This window comes from Hippopotamus amphibius, chromosome 13, assembly GCF_030028045.1.
Source record: "Hippopotamus amphibius kiboko isolate mHipAmp2 chromosome 13, mHipAmp2.hap2, whole genome shotgun sequence".
NCBI lineage: Eukaryota > Metazoa > Chordata > Mammalia > Artiodactyla > Hippopotamidae > Hippopotamus > Hippopotamus amphibius.
In genome coordinates, this window is record NC_080198.1 from 60593732 (window position 1) to 60620516 (window position 26785).

The window sequence follows — 26785 nt, forward strand, 5'->3', positions numbered from 1 at the left end:
AGGCCTTTCTAGAACACCATGCAGGTGAAGCCTTCATCCATAAGTCTGCACTTCCTAAGAGGTTCAAAGCCTCACATTGGTAAATATAAATTCAGAAACTTTTAAAAACGTTCTCAGTAACTTTTTAAACACTAACATCATTGTGCTAAATCCTAAAGCCATGCCCCAAAACATTAGAAAAAAAGTTTTGACTCCAAGAAAGAACTTAGCAATCCCTAAATAAGGGAAACTCAGAGCCGCTGCAGACTCGGTGCTACGGCCAAATCACCTTTAAAACTGTCTCCTCCCCTTTCCCAGAGAGTGCCTGTGAGCTCTAAGCTCTGAGGATAAGATGCTCTTGTCCTCTGTCGTGTGGCCTTTCCCCCACCAAGCCATGGAAACTGGAAGACACCTACGTCTCTTAACTGCCACCAAGTCTGAGTTCCTCTCGGGCCTAAGACCCCTCTGCAGCACTGGTTCCATCCTGCTTGAGATGCTCCCTCAGCCGCAGTGGCAGTCCTCCTTCCTGGTGTCCCCACTCTGTGGGTCCCTGTCTTCCGTGCATGAACTCTCTCATCTTCTTGCTCCAGTGCCCTTCCCGGGGAGGGCTCATCCGTGCCCACAGTCTTACCTGTGAGACCTGCACTCCCACACTGATCTCCCTCCCAAGCACCAGGTCCATGTTCACTGTGAGATCAGACATCAACCAAGCCCAGAGTGCTCCTGAGATCAGTCAACTCAGCACGACAGTAACTGGGCTCGCCATTTTACCCAAACCTGTTCTTCTATTTCTACTTAGACGGATATCACCACCATTTCTACCTGAAGTCAGAAATGAGAGTCTTTCTAGACTCTCCTCACTCAGGACACATCCAAGCAATGGCTGAGTAACATCAATTCAACCACCCAATACCTGAGAATCCCAGCCCCTCTCCTCCACCTCTGCTACTGCCTCCTGTCCGTGGGTGCCACACCGCCAGATCTGAAACAGCCCTCCTAACTACCTGCAGTGTGTCTAATAACTTGCCTCCATGGTGAATGAACTGTACCATTTCCCAGAAATTAACAACACCCCTCCCCCACCCAATAAAAACTAAAACCCGAGGGAACTGCCATTCTATCAGTAAAATCGCTTGTCACTCAAACGGGAATCTCTACAGATTTCAAAGACAAGGGACACAGAATCAAAGCATCCTTAAAACCTTATGGACATTAAGAAATAGGTTCTGCACATAAGCCTATCATCAGATTTGCAATGACAGAGACTAAAGGGGATTGCCAGGCTGCCCCCTGACAGGGAAGAGCTCTACCCTTGATGACCAGTTCCAAGGCTTGTTTACTGGGTCAAATGACTGTCTGCTCCTAGGCCAGCAGAATTAGATTTCCTACCAGTGACCCTACTGCATCGTTCAGTAATACTTTCGAAAATGCTTCTTTAAAAAATAATCCTAAGTATATCTCTTTAGACTCTTAAATGAACAAGAAGAAAGTTTCACTCCCACACTGAAAAAAATATTCTAGGCAAACTGGGGTGAGCCTGACTTGCAGGAAGTCCTAAACCCAGCCATCGTTGGGAAAAGGAAGACAAGCCAAACTAGGAGCCTCGAGAGGAAAGCAGCTGGGCAGCTCACATCTCTAGAGAGGCCTCTCTTCCACCCTCTGGTCCTGCAGGCCATGCTCCCGCCAGCCACAGGCTGAAAGCAGAGACGGGGAAGAGCACAAGCCAACTCTAGATGGGACCGCCCAGGGGCTCGGGGAGGGGATGCAGGGCAGAAAGGGGTGGCCCCTTTAGTGTGAATCACTATGTAAAGGGTTATAAATGAAAAGGTACAAAACCAGAAAAATTTCAAAACTCATCCCACTGCTATACTTCAATAACCAACACGGGGTGCGTGGAGGCAAGCGCTTACAGTCAAATACTCTCAGAGTTAAAGCACAAACAAGAAATTCGTTCAGGGACTTCCTAGGTGGTGCAGTGGTTAAGAATCCACCTGCCAATGCAGGGGATAAGGGTTCGAGCCCTGCTCTGGGAAGATTCCACATGCTGCGGAACAACTAAGGCTGTAAGCCACAGCTGTTGAGCCCATGTGCCACAACTATTGAAGCCTATGTACCTAGAGCCCATGCTCCTCAACAAGAGAGGCCACTGCGTTGAGAAGCCTGCGCACCACAATGAAGAGTAGCCCCCGTCCCCTGCTCTCAGCAACTAGAGAAAGCCCGTGTGCAGCAAAGAAGACCCAACACAGCCAATAAATAAATAAAACAAATAAATAAAAAATTAAAAAAAAAAAAAGAAAAGAAAAGAAATTCGTTCATTCTTAAGTTTCTGTGACCCTCTTGCCTCTTCTTGGGGATCCGTCAGGATCCCTCCAGGGTCGTCTGCAAGGTTCCCAGGAAGCTGGCAGCTTCGCTGGCACAGAACACAACCCAAGTAATGGCAATCATTTAGACACTTTTCCTAGGGCTGCTTTCATATTCTTGAAAAATGTTACCTACCTTTAGGTAACAGGAATTCAAAAATGCTGCAAATTTGGTATCTGATCATATTACCCGAGAGCAGCTCTGGCCCACCCAGAAATAGTTTGTTCCTCTTTCTTTTAATTTGCCTAATGCAAAAGGAGGAAGAGAAAAATCAACCTCATTAAACTCACTGTGCAGAAAGGGAAAGACTGGGGGAAAGCTAAGTTTAATTATCACTGACATAAGGAAATGTTCTTAGCTTATTTTGTAGAAACCATCCAAGCATCCACGGACAGAGTGAATGAGTAAACAAACAGTGGCATATCCACGCCACGGAATACTACCCAGCGATAAAAAAGAACGAGCTGTTGATACACACAGCATGGATGGGTGTGGCAATAATTATGTGGAGTGAAAAGATGAAAAGAGTATGTATTGTATTATTCCATTTATATAAAACTCTGGAAAATATAAACTAATCTACAGTGACAGAAAGTAGATCAGAGGTTGACTGGGGAAAGCAGGGAGGGAAAGATTATCTTGAGTTTTATGATTTCATGGGTGTAAACATGTCAAAATGTATCAAAGTACACACTTTAAATGTGTGCAGAAAATAACTGATGATTTTCTACCATCCATTCACAGTAAAGGAAAAGAAAATGTCCCACTTTACTCCACACAGGTGGGTTTGTACAAAACCTTGATTTTACTGCTGAACAGTGAGAAGCTGGATCCTCCCACGTCTAGCAGCAGATACATGTTGCTGGTAATGTCCTCCTTCTAATTGACTTAAAAACGATGTGATCACTATTTACAACATATAGTACACCTAGGTCAGCACCGTGCACACAGCAGATTCTCAAACAAAAATACATCGTCACTGTTCAGGACTGTGACTCAAGAGCTGAAAGCAGTGGATACCAAGAATACACCCCTGTCTTACCAGTTAGAAGATATGCTCTTGAGCTCGAGGAAAATGAGGTCATGCAAAATAAAGTACTAATGCCTTTAAAGACAGCACGGTGGGGCCACTGCTTCCTGACTGGAACACACCTCCATCTACAAAAACATCCACGGCTAGTCCACAGGAGACTCCAAGCAAGAGCCTTGACGTTCCTACACCAGTTCTCCTCCCTCATCCATGTTCTCTCCGGATACTTCCCAGAATAGGACCCAAGCAAAAATAATTTGCACCCATTTTAATTTTAAAAAGTTATGTCACAGAACATATTTTTTGAAAGTATGTTGGAGAAAAAAACTTTTAAACCAGAAATTAGAGTATTTCAAACACCAAAAGGACTGGGAGACAGTGATTTACACTACAGTAAAACACTGGCCACTTGTTCTTTAAAAACACATGCTAAGATTATGCCAGGTTGATGCTGCATTTTGTCGTTTTCAGAACGCTAACATCTCATGACAAGCTAAATTAAGAATATGGCAAGTAAAATTCTGTTTCATTTTCTTGTTGCTTTCAGGAGAGGAGTTAGGAACTCTAAACATTTGGCAATGATATCTAAAATTATTTTATTGCCCACACACAAAATATTATTACCTAAAGTTAAGTCCGCTCTAGTGACAAGTGCACGTGACTTTTAAAATTCTTGATATATATTGTCTGAGTGTCAACAAAACGGTGGCAGCATCATGAGCGCGGATCCTGTGCATGCACTGCATTACGTACCCTGCTTACTGTGCTGTTATGCATTTATCTCAAACACTCTCCTTTGAAATATTAAAAATAGTCATGCTGTCTTGCCCTAGATCTAAAATAAGGAAAAAAATCTCAAGAGTAAATCTAATACATATTGCACACACCTCCAACACTGGGGTGCGTGTGTGTTAAGCCTCCCAGGTTGCGCAGCGTGTGAAAGGTTCAGAAATGAGAATGAATGGCAGTTGGGTGGGTGCTCACACCACCACAAATGCAAACTACGAAAGACCCTTACCACTGACCAAAGGGTGAATCTCTTGTGTCTCAGACCCTGCTTCTAGACACTAAATACTCCTCTCATGTCTTTAAGAGTGTTAACCCAGCTTAACAAAGTAAGATGCTTAGGACCAGCAAGTACGGAGCCCCACAGGCCAGCCGGTGTCACCACCACAGTGCAGACCCGAGAGAGCAAGGCGCGGCCAGCCCTGTGCCAGTAGAGCAGGGCTACGGAAAGTCCTATCTGAAAGAAGGAAGCAAGTTTAACATAGTTCCCATCTGCTCAAACGGCATGATAAAAGACAAGCCTCTCACATCCCTGCTGTTTCTATCAGGGCCTGACCCCACCTCTGCCACAGCCCAGCCTTTCCATCCCAGCATGGCTTAGCTCTATGGTCCAACTCACTTCCACCTTCCAAAAAACAAAGCTTAATGAGTACATTCAGAGAACTAGCCCAGGAACGTTTCAACATCCTTGGGCCTTCAACCACCTGCCAGAAATGTTCCACAATCACCCAGCCCTTCTGTTAAGTCCAAGCCCGTGGACCAGACCATGCTGTGCTAGGTGCCCCTTGCGCCCAAGATGATGCTCTGCCCGTCAATGTCAAGGACAAGCCACAAGTCAGGTTTGAAAAGGGGCAAAGCCATCTCCATGTGCCTGCACGTGGATACAGCACACGTTCTTCAGTACTGAGCCAGAATTCCCCCATTTCAAGAATTCCTACACAACTCCTTGGTGTCACAAGACGCAACTGATGGGGAGGAAGCAGCAAATTAAAGGTACAGTCAAACAGGAACAGAAGTGGAAGCAGAGTTAGCTTTTATGCAAAAGAGAAACCACCAAGAAACCTCCGAAGACTTGCCATGAAGGAAACCAAGCACAGCCAAACAAACAAAAAAAGACAGCAAGTTCTCTAAAAATGTAACATAAAGGGTCCAAAGCAGAAGTTTCATCCACGAAAAATTTTGGTCTTTCTTCATTGTTTATGTGCAAGCTGGAGAAAGCCCAGAAAAACAAAAGTCCTCACATAACTTCATGTTTGTCACTCACCAACCTGCATTACTAAGTGCAAAATTAGTAGGTTTGAATTTTACTCAGCTGTTTTCTGCACCTTCTTTATCACAAGTGACAGAGCAGAACTTGGCTGAAGACAGAAGTATTTCAAGGTGAGCACAGGTGTGGAAACCAGGAGACCAGGTAGGGCCCCCACAAGCTGCCTGGCCCCAGACCGCTCGCCACACCCCAGGCCTTCCCACAGGGAGGTTAACACAGCCCTGAAGTTTAGGACATTAGTCAGGTAAAAATGGTTCCCAGACCCAATTCCAACATGTGCTTGTGGAAGCTCCCCCACACCAGCAAGCAACTGTCAGATGCCAGCAGGGTGTCCAAGAATTCAACTCAATTCTGACACAGAGATAGAATCAGACTCCACAGACTCAGTCCCACAAGACCACCCTCCACTGCAGACGCCAGTTGCCAAGCCCACGTTGTTACCTGTGCTTCTGATTGGCAGAGGTTCCCATGACCCCCTCCTCGGGTGCAATTAATTTGTTAGAGCTGCTCACAGAACTCAGAGAAACAGGTTACTTACTAGGAGCACCAGTTTATTCTAAAAGGATATGGAAGGATATGCGTCTATAGCCAAATGCAGAGATACACAGGACAAGGCATGAGGAAACAGCACGGAGCTTCCATCCCCCTTAGAGCACACCCTTCTCTTCCCAGTCGCCATGTGCTTGCCATCTGGAAGCTCTCCACACTCCTGTCCTTTGGGGTTTTTATGGAGGCTTCATTACATAGACATGATTGATTAAATCATTGGCCAATGATGACAGATTCAACCTCCTGCTCCTCTCTCCTTCCTGCAGGTTGGACGGAAATACCAAAAATAGCTGGTGGACCCACTGCCACATTTGCCAAAACCCCTAAGGACAGAGGACCATGGACTGGAAAGCAGGAAATAAAGTGCTTGTTTCCCCAGGCCACACCCTGGCACAATGCATAACTTCAGAGACTGGCTGAGCCAGCGTCCCAGGAACCCAGCAATTACAGACAGCCTGCAAACACCCCAACGCTACTTCATCCAGCTGCCAAGGCTGGCAGTCCAGGGCACCTGGAGAAAGGCTTCAACAACTATGACTGCAGCTGGATGAGGACTTACACTGGCACAGAAAATGCCTGTCCATCCCCAACTGTAAATACTACACTGGTATTCCCCTGGACCAGGCCAGAAATCAAAGCAAAGGGCTCCAGCCGAGGAGCCCAGCCGGGCCCAGCCGTGGCCATGGCTGGTGCTGGGGCCCCAAGCTGCCGTCTGCAACTGCCTCTTCTCCACTTGGACAAGCTCTGCATTGGGCTGGGAGCTGCTGCCAAACTTCTGTCAGAACTGCAGCCTGGAAAGGATGGGAAGTGGCCACTGCACAGACCCAGCCCTTCTTACAAGCAGGGCTTCCACGTACCCGAACTCAGCTAAGGGCAGGCTCAGTTCTGTGCACCTGACCGAGGCCACCCTACTCACACCCACCGTGTGCCTGCATGAGAGGACAGGCTCCAGTGCAAACAGGCCAGCGGGTGGCCGAGGCCCACACCGTGCAGCAGCTGCCCTCAGAGGCTGGAAAGTGCGTTCCATGGCGCAGACACGTGCGTGTTTATGTGGCTTGGCATTCTACGGTTCTCGATGCCAAGACGATGGTCTTACCATGATCATCATCCAGCATAATGACCACATCATTAGGCCTAAACACACGGCACAGCCATAAAGTATCATCACACGCTCTACACGGAGTCAATATGACACGAGATCAGCCTCCCTCCCTTCCACTAGCAGCCTTCGTCCTCACCCTCTGCCACCACCACTCTACTTCCATGTGCAGCCTCGGGTGGAAGGAAACCCAGCTTTGTGGTTTACCTACTTAACTCTCAAGTACTTTATAAATATTTACCTTAGTCCTCCACCCCACCTTCTTTAGGGAGGCCAGCACAGACGTAAGCATAATATTTAGTCGGCGGACAAAAAAGGCCCATTACCAATAAGGTGACTTGATCGACACACTTTTGGTGGGGACTCTGGGCACTCTCTTCCTCCTAGAGTTCTGGGTAAAAATACAGGTTTAGATGAAGCGTTTGGTCTCTCTTCTAGGGCTGTTATGGGCTGAACTGTGTCCCCCAAAATTTCATATGTTGAAGTCTCAGAATGTGACTGTATTTAGACATAAAGCCTTTAAATTGGTAATTAAATTAAAATGATTGGCCCTAATCCGACATCACTGGATTACAGGAGGACATTTAGACACACAGAGACACCAAGAATGCACACGCTCAGAGGAAAGACCCTGTGAGCACTCAGTAGGAAGGTGGTGGTCTGCAAGCCAAGGACAGAGGCCTCAGGAGAAAGCAAACCTGCTGACACCTTGGCTCTTGGACTTCTAGCCTCCAGAGCTGTGAGGAATAAGTATCTGTTGTTTAAGCCACAAACTCTGTGGAATTTGTTATGACAGCCAGAAACGATGACCGGTAGAGCCTTTGGAGCTATTTGGAGCCTCTGGACAGCTGAGAAGGACTGCATTGGGCCAGGGTCCAGAACGGCACGACCCACTATGGTAGTCACCAGTCATGTGGCTTTTTAAACTTAAATTTTAATTAATTAAAATTAAATAAAAATTTTAAATTCAGTTTCTTGCTTACACAAGAACATCTCCCTTCTACTGGGCAGCTCTAGTCCAGAAAGGGGAAGGGTCTAAGTCTGACAGAACATTCCAGGAGAACCTTTTCTAACCCTGCTCTCCCAAGGTGGATATGAGGCAGTGCTGAGAGTAACAGAGTGAGCACAGACCTGCTCCTCCACCAGAAACAGGGAAATGGGACTCAGCCTTTCACTGGGCACTGTTAGCCCACGGACGTTACTTCTTGAAGCCTTCCTCTGATTAATTCTGAACCTAAAAAGAAAGATTTTTTTTTAAATTGCTGCAGGACAAAACTGTGTACTCCAGAAAGCAGCAAGCATTTACTGAGTGCCTGTAATTCCAGAGGACACTGTGATAGGCACCACAGGGGGCAGGTACCGAATACTCAAGCAGTAAAAAGCCTCAGTAAATATTAGAGAAAACAGGTAATGAAGTCCGTGTAACGAGATAGCGCTAAGAAAGAAGTTCAAAAGGCATTCCCGAAGGCCCCCACAGATGCGGTACAGCCCCTTAATACCGCTCCCTGAAACAGAAGAAAAGCCCCTCTCTCTGGAGTGCTTACTCAGAGTAAGTGTCTCACCCAGTTCACACCTCCCTTGTGCCAAACATCAGCTCCCACTGTCTGTCCCGAGAGGTCCCATCCCTTGGCTCCTCAGTCCCAGCCCTTCACCGTCCAGTCACAGCTTACTTCGCAGGTAACCCCAATACCTAACACCCTCCCATCACCACCAGTTCTCCTTCCCACTGCTCCATGCCTGCACCCAAAGCTCCAATCAAACTGCTGTTTGCACTCTGTTTTTAATGTTTCCGGTGGTTGTCAGTGTGGCCGCCCACAGCAAAGCTTGCTTTCTAATTTGCCACTTTAAATCTGCCCAAAACTTGGAGCACAGAAAAACAACCCTGTTTGCCTAAAACAATTTCATCCTTCAGGATCTGCCCAACTTTCATCTCCTATATAGGTTTCCCTGGTCCTCCCCTACTCTGAATTTGTGTCTACATATATACATTTCCACAGTGCATCAAAAAAGGCATCTCCAACTCTTCTGATGACTTTCCATCCGAGCTGGATTTTATATATGTCAAAGACAGAGTTCCTTGAAAGCAGGCCCAATACCTTTCCCATCACTCAGCAGAGCAAGCTTTCTTTCAAGGTTTCCCAAATTTGATCTGTAATATAAAACACAGGATAATCGCCCGGAATTCAGGCACTGTGCTAGGTACAAAATTTCTTAGTTATCTGAAAGGGGCTCCCTTCCCCAGGTCGTCTGTTAGCTTCCCAATACACAGACGCTGTGTGACATTTATTTTGACTGCCTGGAAGCCAACTAACTTCTGGTTCTCAGCTGCACTGTGAAAATATGAGGATGCCAGAGATCTGAGATGCAGACAGTAGTATTATTAAATACAGTCATGTTCAAATCAACTGAAGAGTGCTGACTTTTGACCGACTAAAAACCTGTACTTAATATTTTCACATCACACTAGGCAGTCCTCAATCTCCCTTTGTATCGGGCTGGACTAGTTAATAATTAATTGGCTTCGATTAAGTTCCCTTTTCATAAAGAGCAACTGTGAAGTGCTGTAAATGATGTTTAGGAAAAACAGACACACCAGTGACTCTTGAAACTGGATTATTCATCTTTGGATAATAAACAGGAAGCCTGAGGAATGCCCGCCTGCAGTCAACCTTACCCAGAAAGATTTGGTTACAGGCCTGCAGTATCCTACTCAGATGTGTTTCTCAGGCCTTGGTTCCTCTCACCTCCCTGATATGATATGCAAAGGGCCTCAGCTATTTAAAGCATTACATTAAAAAATCCTGTTTTTACACTGACCCAAACCCTGGTAGGTTCCAAGAACAACAAAGCAGGACTTACTGCCATTGTCGTCAGAATCCTCACTGCTGCTGGGAAGGCGACCTCGTTTCATGATCTCCCCGGGAAACAGCAGGCAGCCTGCAAAGCAATGAGACAGCACTTAACCCAAGATGATAATACACAATCATCAAGTTGTGCTTCAGATGGCAGCCCAGGATTTACAGCATGCAAAAGCAAACAATCGGCTTTAAGTAGCATTTGAATTATAAACAGTGAAAAGACCAAAGATACATAATTAGGTGCAATTATTAACAGAACAGGTTCAAAAAGGAGGGGGAGGGGTAGAGAAATCACATATCAGCAGGTCTCCCAAAGGTGCCAGGCTTCTCTCTCATTCCTGTGACATTATCACTACAACTACTCCAGGAGTCTCTTTAGCTGACTGGCAGCAAGCTCTGCAGAATAAAGCCCATGGCAATGAACACAGTGCTTCCTCACTACAGACAGATTCATGTTTTACATGTGTGTGTGGGGGTGGGGACGGAGCTGTGCCTGAATGTGTGACTATTTACACTGCACTAGGCATGATTATGCCTCTCCGGCAAATTTTACTAAAAGAATCCCAAAAGCTGAACACCTAGAGTCCTGGGAACAAAACAAACGGGCCACTGGGAACGCAAATACCTCCCCTAGTAACCTCCAACCCCTCAGCAATTTATTCCCATCCAGACCCCTCCCCTTTACACATTGGGAAACTCAGGCCAAAAAAGGGTTTAAGCAGCGACTTGCCCAAGGTCACATTGTAAGTAAGGAACTTCTAATTCTAAATCCAATTTCACTACCCTTCACCCCAATGCCTAACAGGCCTTGTCCAACCTAACTCAGCCAAGCTAAGAAAGCAGTTTGTGCAGACACCCAGCCCACCTTGCCAACGCCTGCCAGGTGCTAACAGGCCTCCAGCACCACAGACAGAAGAGAAAGTGCATTTAGGAAAGAGGGCAGTGGACCAAGATTGAACGGCAGTCACTGAACTTACACAGATGAACTTGAGGTTATAGTCACACAGGGCAGCTTTCTAAACAAATCCAAAAAGCTTTTCCAAAATAATCTTATTGATCACCTTAACATCTTTAGGGCCCTGATCTTACTGCCAGATGAGTGACTCCCAGCGAGGGAGGAGGGCTTTCCAAGCCAAAGTGTGGTTGGTCATCCAGTCCCTACCCATCCAGCCCCTCAACAGAGAATAACCCCACCTCCCCCTCATTGGGAACCATAGCCTTACAATGTGATGAGTTCCTAAGAGTGTGGCACACAGGAAGAGTATGGGGGAAATGTGCAGAACCACTGTGTTGTTGTAGAAATTGCTCTACAACAAGTTAGAAACTAAAAACCCTGTAAGTGGAACTATAAAACTGAAGTCAAAAAGAGCAGAAAGCACACCATACAGGGCAGTCTACTCCCACCTACAAAACAGACCTGTATCCTGTATGATTCTTTCAAATATTCAGACCTGTAATCTATATCTTATATTTTCTTTCTGAGACACTCACCAGTTAAGGTCTGTGTGTTTTTACCCAATGATTCTTCAAAAACCATTAAAAGAATTTCCAAGAGGAAGCCAAGACATGAGTCCTGATCCAGGTCATGGGCAGAGTCACAGTCCTAAACTTTACCACCACCACTGTCCCACCCCCACCCCGGCTTTTCTGCAGAGTCCTTTTCACCCATAACCCAACTACAACTCGACCTGGGGCAGGCCCACCCCAGAAAAACTTCCACAGTCAACAAACTCCTGTGGCCCACTTCCCACCTGAAATGATTATCTTCCCTGCCTCATCACCATGTGCCAAAACACCAACTGTTGACAGCTGAAAACTCTCCTCCAACCTTCTACAAGGCACCCCTGCTCCCCTTCGGACCCATCAGCACATACAAGGAAAAGACGGAAAGGCAAAGATCACTTATTCCCAGCAACAGGTTCAGCTTCAGCTCCCTAGAGCCAACATTACAAGAGAGCTTTTAAAAAAAGACAAAAAGAACAAAGAGAAAGAAAGTGCTACCTAAAGACGAATTCCTTAAAAGTAACAGTGTGAAGCATCAAGGCAAGAAAAATGCAGTTCCCACCTCATAAGCAGATGTAAGAACTGTGAGGAAGAGAAAGAGGCTGAGAAAGCCGATGAACACTCCCCAGCTAGAAATGAGGAAACAAATGCTGATTACACCTTCACTGATCCAGACAACTAACATTTACCTAAATAGAAGAGTTTGGAAAACTTAGAATCTTTTTAAATCAAAATGCTTTCCTCCTAGCTTTCATACACAGCTTCCCAGAGAAAGCACACACTCCAGTCACTACGCAAAACGCAAGCACTGGCCAGAATAGATGATGCTCCTAAACATACTCAAATACTCTCAAGCATAATTATGCAAGTAAAAGAAGAGTAAAAATAGCACATTCCTTCTAATGAATTCTGTTTTCATCAGCCCTAAAAGATCTTGAGTAAAGAAGGTTGAGAATGCTTGTGCTGTACTTCTCCAGGGAACCTGGTGCAGGAACAGGGCCAGTGCACGCCAAAATTGCCTCCTCTGTGGCTCTGATGTACTTAATCCTTGACATCAGGCTGATTTATCTCACCTGGGATTACTTTATCAAAAAATCAAAATACACACATGTTACTGTCTTTAAGACACACACTACAGTGGTTGTCTGCTGCAAACATCCATCCAATGGAAACCGGTGAGAGAAAGCAGAGGGCCCTCAGCATTATTTAGGGCAATCGCTGGTTATTATCTAGATGGTAGTAGGATAAGTAATAATCAATTAAGAGGGCTACTTGCAACACTCCAGAGAAAGTAGCAAGAAAATACACTCATGCATAATGCATCCCACAAACATCTGAATACCTAGTGTATTAGGAGATGCTGGAGCAAAATGACTGTCCCTGATCTTATGCAGTTGCTGGTCTAGCAGAGGAGACAGGTCAACAGGAAATCAGTATGGTTAGTGCTTGATAGTGGTAAACACAAGACTCTGTAGAAACACAGGCTGACTGAGTTGGTAAGGTTCTGAGCCAGAAGAATAAAGGGGAGGTAACAAAAAGCAGCAGCATATTTTGGGCAAAACACTATAATACTTAACATACATATATATAACCTAGCATATCACTCTGTGCAGCACCTTCACATTCAGAATCTTACTATTTGCTCATTTATTTACTAGTATACGTCACTTCTTACCTTCCTATTCAATTGTGAAGACTTGTCATTTCATAACATATAACCTTTCAAGTCCCTCTACTGCCCCAGTAGGTCCTGGGCCACCTAAACCCAGACTGCTTTAGGCACCACCCTTACATTCTCAGTACCCACAAGTTTTCACCCCTTCCAACTGTTACAACGAATTAATCCATCCTACGAAGTGACCTCATCAAGCTATTCCCTATGCCAATCTCTCCCTCTGTTCCACACCACAAATGGGTCCAGCTGGAAACTCAGAGGTTTTCCACCACCTGGCCCCTCCCTGCTCTACCCAAACATCTCTCCTAACAAGGCCCTGTGACCAGCTTGCCTGGGCTCTATCCTTGGAAACACCTCTTCTTTCCATCCTCAGCCTCCGCTGATGGTGCTCCTTTGGCTCTTTGCTCCCCATCCACCTATCCCAATCCCACCCCTTCTCCAGGGCTCAGCTCAAAGTCACTGAATACCAACCACCATTCCAATTAAAGAATTTATGTTCTATACCACTCATTTCACCTTTTCTCTTCTCTTAGAACTTTTTCATCCTGCTTTTTAATGTACTATTTTCTTTAACAATCAACTCCTGCCTTGCATCATCACTTAAATGTTCTGTACATGTGTGTCTCTAAAAGATTATATATAGTAAGTTCCAGAGAACAGAGATTCTTTCGAATTAAATGTGAAATGAAGACATCACAGAGAGGGGTCTTGAGCAAAACAAGACTTCAAAGGGCAGCTGCAACAGATACTCCCAGAACTCTGGGACCAGTCTTCAACAAGGCTTGTCCTGACATCCTGTCTGATTCCACCATAACTGGCTCAAAGCAATGCAATTTACAGGAGCCTGGAGTGTCCTTTTGTCACGAGAAGCATAACAGCTAGGCAGACAAAACACTAATTATTGGGCATTTGGGACTCTGCCCAAAAAGCAAAAGACTACCTGGGAAGCCTGATTAAAAACACTGCCTGGAAAGGCCAAGTACAAGGAAGTCATTGGTCAAAGACCTGGCTGGATCAGTCAAGTGATGATCCTTTGGCAGTAGAGAGGTGCATGCCAAGGCAACCAGGCACATATGGTAGCTGCTCAAGGCACCATCTCCTCAGGAAGCACAGGTAACATCCTACATGCAGATCACTCTCTTTCAACCTCTTCTGTCACACAGGTTAATTAAAATGTAGTGGATTAGCTAATATATTAATTCAATTAAAACTGTATCAAGTTAGATGCCAAAGATAAGGTAAAGAAGATACGGAATGGCCCAGAGAGATATGGTAAGCAAATAACTAGATAAGTAGCTTCAGTGTGATAACTACTATAAAGGTTATAGGATTCATGGATTATGGTGGGACATGGGTTATGTATGTTGAGACAGCACGGTACCTCAAAACCTTGAAATTTAAGTTTCCTCAGACTGAAATTAGGGGGGAAAATCAGCAGGCACTACGTTAAGAGCAGCCATTAGCTGAAGGAACCCATCCCCAAGTGGTTCAGAAATTTGTAAGGGAACAAGTTCAGTGACCTGGGTGTGGTACCAGGGAGGCATGACTGGTATGTGACTCTGGCTAAGAAAGAATGAGAAATGACCTGGAGGACAAAGACAGAAAAGCTTTTGCAAGAGAATAAGATGATTAAGAATCTGAGGATGTTTATTCAATGCTACTCCTGGGAAAAAGACAGATTTGAGGAAAACAAACTGTCCAGTCACTAGAATTACTCTCTGAGGTGGAATAGGATTTATCAGGCCATAAACTCTACAGCTATAATAAGGATTACATCCTAGTGATTTTAATTATGGTTTATATGCAGAAAGGCATTTTTTTTCTTCAAAGTATCAACTTTGTCTACTATGTTTTCGTCATTTATTTTACTCAAGAAGTTCTAGAAGGTACTTCAAAGATCTCTACATACTATTTTTCTCTATGTATCACCTAATGCTATGTAGTGGATTGGCTATGTATTAAAGTAACCTATAGGATGAATGACTGAGTTCCTGTACGTAAACTGTATCCTATGCTCACTCAGCTTCATAGAATTTGAGATGCTTCACTTTAATATCTAACTGACCTTTGACTGGAACTTTAATTTCAAATTTATAGTTCAACTAGTTCAACTGAAACTTTAATTTCAAATTTGTCCATTCTCTGTCAAAGTTAATAATCTAATACTTAAATGTACTATATTTTAAAATGTATTCGGAGAATGTATAATATAAAAATGTACATTAAAGTATGCATTTTCAGACACCAGTCTTACATAAAGATAAAACTATTTTATAATGAGCTGGTTCTGTTTGCTAAGTTCACACAATTAGAATATTTCTAAACACTATGCAACTGATAACTGATTCCTAAGTTATTGGTGATAGACTATTACCTCCCCTATAAAAAATGTTTTCCATTTCCTTAACAGGTCTTTCTGTCTCCTATGAAGTACACAGTACCCAAGGTAACAAAATACCCAAAGACAATAATGATCTATACTTCACCTTCATCTCCTATCCCTAAACCAATGTAAAGGAAATCCAGCTGGTTTCTAATCTCAGTTTTTAAATATTAATCACCTAGATAGTAAGTCTTCAAAGTGACAACACTAATTCATATGCTCAGAGTCTAAAAATACTACTGTGACTGTAACTCAAATCCAGATTCCTCACTTTAACCAAAGGGTTCTATCTGGTCAAAAAGATAGTCACAGATTTAACTGACAAACTGCTTAGATATGAAGTGTTAAAGTTTTAACCTTGTCTAAATATTTCAACCCAGAAAATGGAACTTTTAAAAATGTGTCGTTTATAATGTCATACATCAAAATGTGTTTAAAGGAAATGCTGCTCAAGCTACTACTATAGAGCCTTTGCAAAGACATCATACTTGAAAATATTCAGCTGAAAAGTTTATATTAGCAATAAATAACCATCTCTCCCAAAAGAAAAAATTGTAAGAACTGACCAGATAATCATAACTGCAATATTTACTCCCATGAATATTACTAATAAAGTCCAAGTGCTATAACACATTAGTTCACCAAAAATTCTTTATAAATTATTTTTAAACTCAGCCTTTAAAAGTTAATAAAACAATTTTTCAAGATTTTAAGGAATTTATAAGTAAGAGTGGTTCTGAATGAATCACGCAGCTCCCATTTGCCAATTTATAAATAATCCGATCCCTGCTTATGAGCCCTAAAACAGTCTTCAACCCTCCCCAGGTCTCAGAGTCAGCACTTAAAGAGAAGTTATGACAAAACATTCCAGTCATCTGTATTTGGAATGTATTTTTGTTAACTTCCCTTTACATGAGAGTAAATGCATTCACCCCAAACAATAAAGGCAATCAGGCACCTTGGCCCCCAATCCTGAGCTTCTATCCCTAACTCCATTGACTCAGAATTCCTTTCTGTTAGATCTATATGTTCAGATACAGAAGACACCAAAGACATATCAAGAAAGAAACACCAGCAAACTGCAGGGGGAGGGAATGAAATAGCAGCCCATTTACAAATAAAAGAGGAGGGAAGAGAATACATACACCAACTCTAGTGGAAAATTTCTGGAAGAACATTAAGGTTAACAATGTTTATCTCTGAGAAATGTGACTGAAGTGTTCCAGATAGAATAGGTTGGGAACTTTTACTTCCCTTTATGACCTTTTACATGATTTTAATTTTTTACCATGGTCCTGTACTATGCTATTTACAATAGTAAAGATTTAAAACCCAAAACCTTTCTTCCCTGCACCTCACATTGTAGAAGACCTTAGGAGCACAACTTCTCGGTCCCACGCAGGCACCAGCCTAAAATGAGCAGCCATCAGTAAACTATATACATTCCACCTCCTTCCTCAGATGAAACAGCACAGGAGGAAAAAAAATAGAAAAGGTAACAGGATAATGCTGTAAAATGCTACTATCACTCATTCATTATTTACTTCAAAAGTAAGTTTTCAAAACATAAGAGCCAGTGTCAGTAACAGGTCACTAAAAACATATGCATTAAGAATAGAAAAACTAATGCAGACAGGAAAACTAGGGTTTAAACTACCTTTAAAGAATAAATGCTTGACTTCCTATCCACTTCAAGAGCAGTACTATTTTGGAAGAAAAAAAAAAAGTTAAAAAAAAAAACCCGCTACATTCCAGAGATGGTTACCAAATACACCATTTCCTCTACTCAAGGCAGGCATGGTTAATAAATTAAGTCATTCTTTTTTCCCCACAAGCCCAGGCATGACTTCAGAATCCTTCTTAACACATTGCTATTACTCAGTCAGAATTCATGTGAAAGACAGCCCATTTGCCCTATAGGTCCTCTTTTCACACTTTTTTTTTTTTTTTTTTTTTTTGGACAATTTACCAGGGAAAACTAAAGACCAATCTCTTCAGAATGTATGAAAATAAACGTCTTTATAAAGTATTTCACTGAAATCAGAAGTTTGTGTTCCATTCTGCCTTGGGATCTTTGAACCAAACTCTAACTTATAACACACACACGCACATCTTCAGATCAAACTCTAAATCTTCATTGAAGAATAACACTAGAAAAAACTAAGTGTAACTTAGCTAAGCAGGAGATAGTTCTGAAAGAACTATGGTAAGGATAAAGATGGGAAAGGAGTCTACAACTCCTTATTCTACCCTTGGAAGAATAAGCCAATAAATGCAAAGTGATACAGGGTAATTTTAAAAGGCTTTTAAATGCTCAAACCAGATGTTCTCATACAGGATATACAAAGCAGCTTCTGCAGAAACCAGACTCAACCAGCTAATGACAATTACACTGTGCACAGATTGAAATGCAGCTGTTTTGAGGAACTTTGTTCCCTGATTATAGCTGGTTGTCAGAAACTATCAGTTACCACTAACAATGTTAAGTCACCAAAATTTTTTAAAGTACTGTTTAAAAAAAAAAATTCAGACTCCCAACGTTGTACATTAGAAGACCTAGATGGCACACTTAACAATAAATGCATTTACACATCATCTGAATTACATACGAAAACAAACATTTCATCACAATTGTACAAGTTTTGTTATTATGGTCATGGAAGCATAAGAGTCTCAAAACCTAGTCGCAAGGTCTGCAAAGTATTCTCTGAGGCTAAAGCTGAACAGTCTCACCCTTTTCATGGATTGTGTCTACAGGAAATCTTCCTCCAAAGAAACCCATAAAATCATAACTGCGGCGCTAGAAAACATCTTAGAGATAATTTACTCTATCTTTCCCAATTTTAAAAAGGTAAGTATATACAATAAATTCTGGAGAGGTTAAGCAGCATGAGCAAAGACACACAGGTAGGTCTAGGGCAAAGCCAGTGGCTGAACCAAAGACCAGTTCCTAAGATGGGTGGCCCTCCTGTGCCATCCACCCTCCTCCCAGGTACTTGTACCATGGGCTTCTTGCACTTGGATGCCTCCTGACATTTAGAAAGAGGTCATCTCAAAGATTAAGGCCATGGACTACAGGTTATCAGGGAGCAGACAACTAAAATGTACTCAGTAAACAATAGTCTGTTAACTTGGAACTTGAAACACTGTTTCCTGGAAACTGATGTGAAGATGGTTGCAAATGTCATTTTGCCTGGTGGAGCAAACAAAAAAGGTAGAGCTGGAAGGAGAGTGTGCTAGTAGTTCCCTGAACACTATTACAGGGGTATGAGTCCTCTGACTAGCAGGCATTAACTTCTGAGTGGTGACATATACACCCTACTTAGACAGAGATTATCTTCCTCTGGATATATCTCCCTCTGGATATATTCCCAGGTTATAAGGTATAACCCCTTACACAGGGCTTCTTGGCCTGGCCCCCTTGGAGGGTATGACTACCTAGCTGTGCTTTCCTAGGTCCACAAGGTCCTGTATTACACATCCTATCCCCAAAGGGGACCTAGGAATCAGAGTCAAGAGCCACAGCCGTCAGAATAGCCAACTCCCTCCATATTTATCAAACAAACTTCTGATTTCAACTTATCTCAGGTTCCTATCAGAAAGGGAACTCAGCAGCAGCAGAAACAATCTCATGACTATGTAATGCTGTATCACTACGTTATACTATGGGTATATACTATACTATAAGTATATATAGGTATATACTATACCATAGGTAAGGCTGTATCACTATAAATCAGGGGTCCATAGCCTTTTTCGTTCCCGCCCATATTTAAAAAGCTTGGGGAGAAGGAATCAAAAGAACATTTCAGAACACCTGAAAATTAAACCAAATTCAAATTTCACTGTCTGTAAATAAAGTTTTATTGGGACACAGCCATGTTCATTCATTTACCTTTTCTTTTGTCCACTGACTGTCTTCACATTTACGACGGCAAAATTGAAAAGCTGTAATAGAGACCATCAGGCCCACAGAGCCTAAAGTATTTGTTATCTGGCCCTTTACTAAAAAAGTTTACTGATCCTTGCTATACATCAACAAACTGGCGGGGGGGGGGGGGGGGGGGGGGCAGTGCTCTAAGCAATAAAGGCCAAGAAATCCCTGAATGTTTCTCAAAGGAAAACCCCCCGAGGCTCCTACTTGGGGCCAGTGTACACTAAGTTATAAAAACTTCTAACACACTTATCTGATTTTCAAGCCAGTAACCAATAAGCAGAAAACTGTTCTAGACAGGCATTTTAACTACAATACATGGTTAACAGTGATGTAAAAGGATCAGAGAAAAAGAAGTCACCAGAATTTAAATGCTAAATTGAAATCCAGGATGCACTTAAAGGTATTCCTCCAAACCCTGAAATGACAGGCAAATATCTGTGCAACTTGCTTTTTCTGCGAGAGGTTCCACAAGTTTTGGATCTCAAGTGTCCTTGACCTTAAAAAAGTACAAGCCACCAGTACTCAGCCTACACATCTTAAGTGCATCATTTTATTATGAAATAACTGATGCTCATAAAATGAAATAACTGATGCTCATAAAAATGACCATGAGTAATCAAGAAAAATCTTAAATCGTGTTACGTGTATTTTGTGCTAAACAAATGCAAACCAGGCAGCTCCAACTCCAGCAACTTGTTAACCTTGCCAATTCTTGCTGTTTACCATGGAGTAAAAAGAAAAAAAAAAATGCTGGTTGTATTCTTCAGTTTGGACCCTCATCAATGAAACTGGCACTTAACTGCTTAGAAACTGTCTTAGAAGCTGTCATGAATTTTCAACTTAATAAAATCTCCTGTACATTCATTAAATGCTCAATATTAAAAAGTATATGTTATTGCCAATTGGAAGAGCTTTCAAAACAAGAGAAAACTGCAGTTTAATTCCTTCAACAAATAAGCCCAAAAGAACCTAAAGTTTTAAAAATGAACTTACTTCAACTATCCTCAGTCACCTTATTATGTCTTAACTTTACCTGAAGAACCAAAAGCAGAAAGTAAATATCTGACTTAGAGTATTCATCAAAAGCTTGGTCCTTGAACATCTGTTATGAGTACCTAATATACCGCTAGTCTAAAGTTAATAAAGGACTCAAAAATGGAAATACCCAGTCTCCTCCTCAGAGACTAAGCTTTCCATTCTATTTCTGGGAATCTATCTGTGTTGCTTTCAGGTGAGGAAGACATCCTTAATAATCATTTAAGGTCTAGGCTAGATAAGGCCAGGCCACAATAACATGGCCAGAGTCAGGATCAATATCCTCTTAGACTAGATTTTCTCTCTGTTCCATAACACTCAACCCTAGCTAAACTTAAAGACCTGATGCCACTTCCACTAAAAACGTAAAAAGGCCCTCCAGGGCCACTCTTTCCGTTATTAGGAATGCAAAGTTAACTTATTCCATCAGAGCCCACCAACTGCGAAAACATCAAAATATACACCCCTCACCATCACAGACTAATACTTTTGTATAAGTACACCAGGCAAATGACAAGATTCTTTTTCAATTAAGTCTCAGCTTTTTGAAAATACTATATACTACAAATAAATGTATTAATTATCCAAATTTTAAAAACATGACCAGATAAAGTGCTGCCAGGTCTTGAAAATATAGAAAATAGACTAGACACTAAAACTTTCAAGGAAACAATTTACCGTCTCAGGAACTAACACTTTCCCAATTAAGGTTCCTACCAGGCTTCTGACACCATCTAAGAAACGAACAACTCCAAGTAAAGCCAGCCTTTATTTAGGGGAAAAAAAAAAATTTTTTTTGGTCATGCATTGTCAAACATGCAGACAGTGTTCTAACTATCACAGGCTTGGACAGGGAGGGGAGGAAAGAAGTTTAACACTGGTGTAACTCCCACTGTTTGAACAATCAAGTCAAACCTTTTAAGTGCCAATCCAAATAAAAAGCAAGATACTGGCTAAGATGTCATATTTTCCTCTAGAGAACGTCTTATTGTTATTAACCATGTGGGAAAACTGGGTTTACAATGCAAATTCTGACAGACCATTAATACTGTAACACTGTAACAGATGCCCAGTATTACTAAATGAGGAAAGAGCTTCACCAACAGCAAGTAAGGAAGCAAGCAGAACTGTGACATTCATATGCCTCCTTACTCCTGACAAATCCTAAAGATAAAGGATTTGGCCAGTGTTTGATGTTCCAAGCACCTCAGAACTGAAACACAAACAGTTGATAATTCTTTTCCCAGCAAGTGTGTGGATAAATACAACAAGTAAATTTCTTTAAAGTAGTTTTCAAACAAATAACCTCCAAATTGAAGACTTCCAAATTACAATAAAATGCTATTTTAATTCCAACTTTTTCAAATACAGTCATGATTAATTCCAAAGGCATGCCTCCTCAACGTCAGAGGTTCTGTCAAAAAGTTACTACAGACTAAAATCTACTTACAGGAAATAACCAGATGCAATAAATGATCTTTCACTGGACAGTGTTTTAGTTAAAGCTGCTCTGTTTTATTTTGGGGCCAAGTGAGGAATTCTGAATATGTCCCAATAAGAGACAACATAGCTAACCGGGAAAAAAGAAAACAAAGCAAAAAACCCCTTACGCAACTGTATAGACAACACGACTCATTTTGATTAAAACACACATACACAACTATATGCAACTATCTGGAAAATGATACAATGCTGATTTCTAAGTGGTAGGAACGTGTATTTACATTTGCTTCTCTAATTTTCAACAATGTACATGTAAAACCACTTCTGTAATAATACTTTAAGCCACTAAGGGCTCCTTGAAGTCAAAAATCAGTATTTATGCAGGTGAAACACACGGAGACCTGCTTGTATTTTCACCAAGTCCTCCAAGTTTTGCTTTTGTTTTTAGTTAATCCTTCTCCCCAGAGTCTCTGGGCTAAGAAATTACTCACTTCTAAGAGACAACATTTCCTTAAAGTCCAAAAAGTTTTTTCTCCCTGGTCTCTCTGGCACACTCATCATTTCTCACTATCTTCCCTTTATAGCTACTCTTTCAACCTCCATAACTAATATAAAACTAAAATACTCATTTATAGGCTGAAAACCTGTCAAGTGATGGAAGAACTTATGAGGGTGGGGGGATCTTTTTCTTTCTAAATGAACATATAGCTACCTTCGTCAAAAGTTAAAATCTCTGTGCCAATCCACTCAACTTTTCTTCGAAAGCAGCCTATGACCTTACGATGGAATCAAGTTCAAGTTCTACTGCAAGTTCAGGCAACTCCCTTTATCTCTGGCTGGTGTAAGGAAGAAAGGAGATACCTAACACATAAGCAGCTAAAAATGCCAGGTCATTAAATACACATATAAAAATACACAAACGTAAGAAAGAAAGCAAAATAATCAGGAAGTCATCTGATTTAAAAGTGACATTAGATGAGACTGAAATCTTTGGGACAAAAGGACATTAAGAATACTCGCTTGCAGGTATTTGCTAGGAAGTATCACACACAGAACATCCTGTGTCTTTCCAGTATGTGTTGCCCACTCCACTACAACAAATTATTCTATCAAAAGTATTATCAGTGGAAGTACGGTTGGTTACCCTGAATGCTTCCTATCTCCACCTAAAAGTGATTAAATCTTAACTGTGATTTGGTCAAATACAACTTACTAAAGTAATACTCTAACCACTAGTGGATCACTATCTAAATCAGCTTTCACGCAAATAATTTGCCTGTATCTTAAAACTAGTTCATTAACTTTGAAAGGTATTAGCCTTGAGCTACAAGTAACCAGAGAGCCAGCCTTTCACAGCGGGTTTTCTAAAAAGGAAAAATAGTTCACCTAATAAAAACCTCTGGGAAAGAAGCCCCTAAGCATTCCCATTAATGGAAACTTCAGATTGTCTCTCAATTTCCCAAAAACGTAGCCGTCTTAAGTCATTCAACCGCAGCTATCACTTTACAAAAAGAAAATTTAAATTCCCCCTTGGCTGTGGTAAACAGAAGGCGGCAGACCCTCGCCCCCGCCGAAGCGAGGTGGGGCGCCTCCCTCCTCGTTACTAGAAAACCAGCCAAAGCTGCTTTTAAACGGTCTCCCGGTGACGACGCATTCCTAACGGGTTTCGAAGGCACGTTTAAATCGCCCGCTTTTTTGTTCGCTCGCTGCACACACCGGGTGCCGGGACTACGGCCGCCCCCGCGCTCCAGGGAGGGGGAGCCCAGGGTGGGAAAGCCCGGGGCTGGGGGGAGGGGGGGGGAGTACGACAGGGAAGGGGGCACCGGGGGCGAGGAGAGTCGCGGGCGGAGGACCTTGGGATGCAAGGCCCGTGTGGGAGCGGGGAGAGCGCGGGGGGCGGGGGGCTGGGCCGAGAGAAAGCTGAGGACCCCGGGAAGGGGGGGATCGCCGGGAGGGGAGAACTGGGCCGCCGCCCCGCACCGGAGAACGCACCGCGCGGCTCCCGCCGCCCGCCGGGGTGTGCGCAGGGCCGCGGCTTCGCGCGGCGGCGCCGCCCCCTCCCTCTTTCCCTCTCCTTCTCCTCTCCTCCTCCTCCCAAGGCGACAGAAACAACAGCGCGGGAGGAGGGGAAAGTAACTCCCGGCACCTCCGCCGGAATTAGCCCCGGTGCAGTGATGACACCTTCTCGTGGCGCAACCAAGCCCCGCTCCCTCCGCAGCGGCGTCCCCGCCGCCGCCGCCGCCCTCTCCATTTGAAAGCGGCCACCCCCCGCCGCCGCCGCCGCCGCCGCTCCTCCCGCCCCGCCGCAGCCAGCTGCACCAATCCGCTCGGCCCCAGTTGCAAATCAAACGCTCCCTCGCGTCTAGAAGCCACTTGCGCCGCTGGAAACGGCCGCGCCGTCCCCCTCCCCGAGTCCCTCCCGGGCGGCACCTTCGGGCTGGGGCGGGCGCGCCGGCGAGAAACGGTTGTGAGGTGGAAGCGGGAGCAGCGGCGACGGCGAGCAGCTCGGAGAGGGCTCGGCTCCGGCTCCCGCCCCCAGACAGTTCTGGAAACTGTGTATCACCTCTGTCACAGGAAGCCATCCGGCGAGGAAGGCGGCGCGGAACCAACAAACAAACGCCTGCGGCCGCCCGCCGGAATCGGCGCGGGGACGGCGACGGGCTTCGGGCCGTTCCCCAGGCGGGAGCGCGGTGGCCGCCCCCGCGCCGCGGGCTTTGTGCGGGGTTCCCGCGGCGCGGGCGCGGTGGGCCGGGCGTCCCCGCCCCCGAAGCCCCCCACCCCGGCCCCCGGCAGCGCTGCTGGGACCGTTAGGTGACGCTCCAGCCGCGGCTGAGAGAGCGGCGCCTCGGCCGCCGCCCGCCCCCGTTTCCACACGGAGCCGCCTCTCCTCCAACGCCAGAGGCGGGCCACAAAAGTTGGCCCCAGGGCCACCCAGCACCTGCCCACGTGCCGCGGAGGCTCGTTCCCGGGGCTCCCCCGTCCCCTTCCCCCCGCCGCCCTCGGCCGCCAAGTCACCTATTACCGGTGGGAGGGGAGAGAGGCTGCTATTTAAACGCCCGCGGAAGTTGAGGCACCCCCACTGGCGGGTGCCGTGCACCTGCCTCCCGCCGCCGCGCTCCGCCACTTTGAGCAGCAGCCGCGTCCTCGGCCCCGCCTCCTGCCCGCAGGCGGGCGGGGGGAGCGGGAAGGAGGTGGAAGGGATCGAATTTCTCCAGCAAATGGGACCGTTCCGACAGGATTCGGTTCCCCGGTCAACATTCCACATTCCATCCCTCTCCCGCATTTGCAAGCCAGCGCCAACAACCCGGAAAGCCTGCTGGCTATCGAACAACAGCCCCCAACTCAAATACACACTCACAGGCACAAGACACGTGCACTGAAGGGCTTCGCAACTTGCAGTCCCGGGGTGCCCACTGCACGTTCATTTCAGGCGGCGAAGACCAAGCGACACCACTCCCCACAATTTGCAGATGGTGCCAAAGGTTGCAATTTGCAATCCGTTTTAAGTTCATGGTTAATCGGTAGTTTGCTCTACCGATGCAACTCCTTCCTAATTTCACCGATAAAGGGTTGTACACTTCACAAGCAGTCTCGCTATAAGTAAAAGGTCTGATCACTGGAAACCCAATTTGGAAAAATATAATTGCTAAACTGTCCCTCCATCCCCCCTACCCCTCCCTCACTGCCCTTGAATTGATGCAATGAATATTTTGGACATGTGGTGACGCGGTGACAAGAGCTAGGGCTGCGGCCACCCTACACAGATGTACCTATACACACACACACCTATGTCTGGACGAATACAGTCGTCCTCCCTTCCTCCCGCACCACCACCACCACCACGGTCACACACACTCTGGATTCATATATGTACACGGACCTGTGTTCTGCCATTGCCATCTGTCTACCAAGTTGCTACTATGCTTTACACTTTCATGCAACCTAATGCACTTTGGCTTTTTAAAAAATTTTATAAACTAAAGCCAACCAAACTGGGCTTCTGCTCCTCAACGCGTTTTAATTGATGATTCGCCTGAAAACCGCATGTTCTTCACAAATCCAAAAGAAGAAAAAGCTCTAAGTCTTCAGCCCCCCAAAACTGAAAAATAATCATAATAAAACTTACAGATCCAACACAGATCAATTCTCAGGATCCAAAAATCATCCTCTCCTCCTCCTCCTCCTCCTTTGGCCCCCACCCCGGCAATGCCCAAGTTACTGGTGGGATAGTAACGCTGCGCTCGGCGGCTGCCTGCCCTCCCTCCTCGCTACATATCGAGAACCCAATCTTTTGGCGCCATATTAATGACGTACTATATTATTTCCACTAGGCAGCGACCTTCGGCATTAAATTACTCCCGAGAACTCCCGAGCAAAGCAACAAAACCATCAAATATGGCTGAGCCTCTCGGCTCGTCCTGCAGCCGCCGCCGCCGCCGCCGCCTCGGGATCGGGACGCGCACACGGACCCACACGCGGACACGCGCGGACTCTCGCTCGGCGCGCCCTCCCCGCGCGCCCCCCGCGGCCCGCGCGCGTACCTGCTGCGGAGGGGTTCGGCCGCGGCGCTGGGCTCCTCGCCGCTCGCTCCACGCCGCATGAGTTCGGGCCGAGGCGGGCGGGCGGACGGACAGGCGGGCGGGGAGCCGGGCGGGCCCCTGCTCTCGCCGGCGCGCACACACCCGGCGCTCGCGCAGGGAGGCACTCTCGGCCGGGCGTTTGGCTGGTTATGGAGGAAGGACTGTGTGAATCAAACTCATTTCTGGGTCACTGCTGCCACAGGGGGGAGCACTTTAATCCCTTGCCAGAACGAGAGGGTGGGGACAGGAGGGCGGAGGGAGCGCGCGGGGAGCCTGCGGCGCGGGGGGCTCTGTCCCTTG

At 44.9% G+C, this 26785-nt stretch overlaps 1 protein-coding gene across 11 annotated transcripts in view; it reads right to left on the bottom strand.

Moving 5' to 3' along the window:
* JADE1 (jade family PHD finger 1) overlaps window positions 1–26576 on the bottom strand; it is a 56221-nt gene extending 29645 nt beyond the window's left edge. For 2 of the 11 annotated variants that reach the window (XM_057705949.1, XM_057705957.1), the window contains exons 1-2: window positions 26447–26576; window positions 9931–10008 (exon numbers count right to left, since the gene is read on the bottom strand). In XM_057705949.1, coding sequence (XP_057561932.1) covers window positions 9931–9982 — 52 coding nt within the window. In that variant the 5' untranslated portion in view covers window positions 9983–10008; window positions 26447–26576. Of the gene's footprint in view, window positions 1–395; window positions 9221–9930; window positions 10009–10906; window positions 11001–23897; window positions 23959–24468; window positions 24575–24920; window positions 25012–26031; window positions 26054–26446 lie in introns of those variants that run through there. The other 9 variants (XM_057705948.1, XM_057705955.1, XM_057705947.1 and 6 more) reach the window with 9 other exon arrangements.
* Between the last annotated feature and the right edge of the window lie 209 nt (window positions 26577–26785).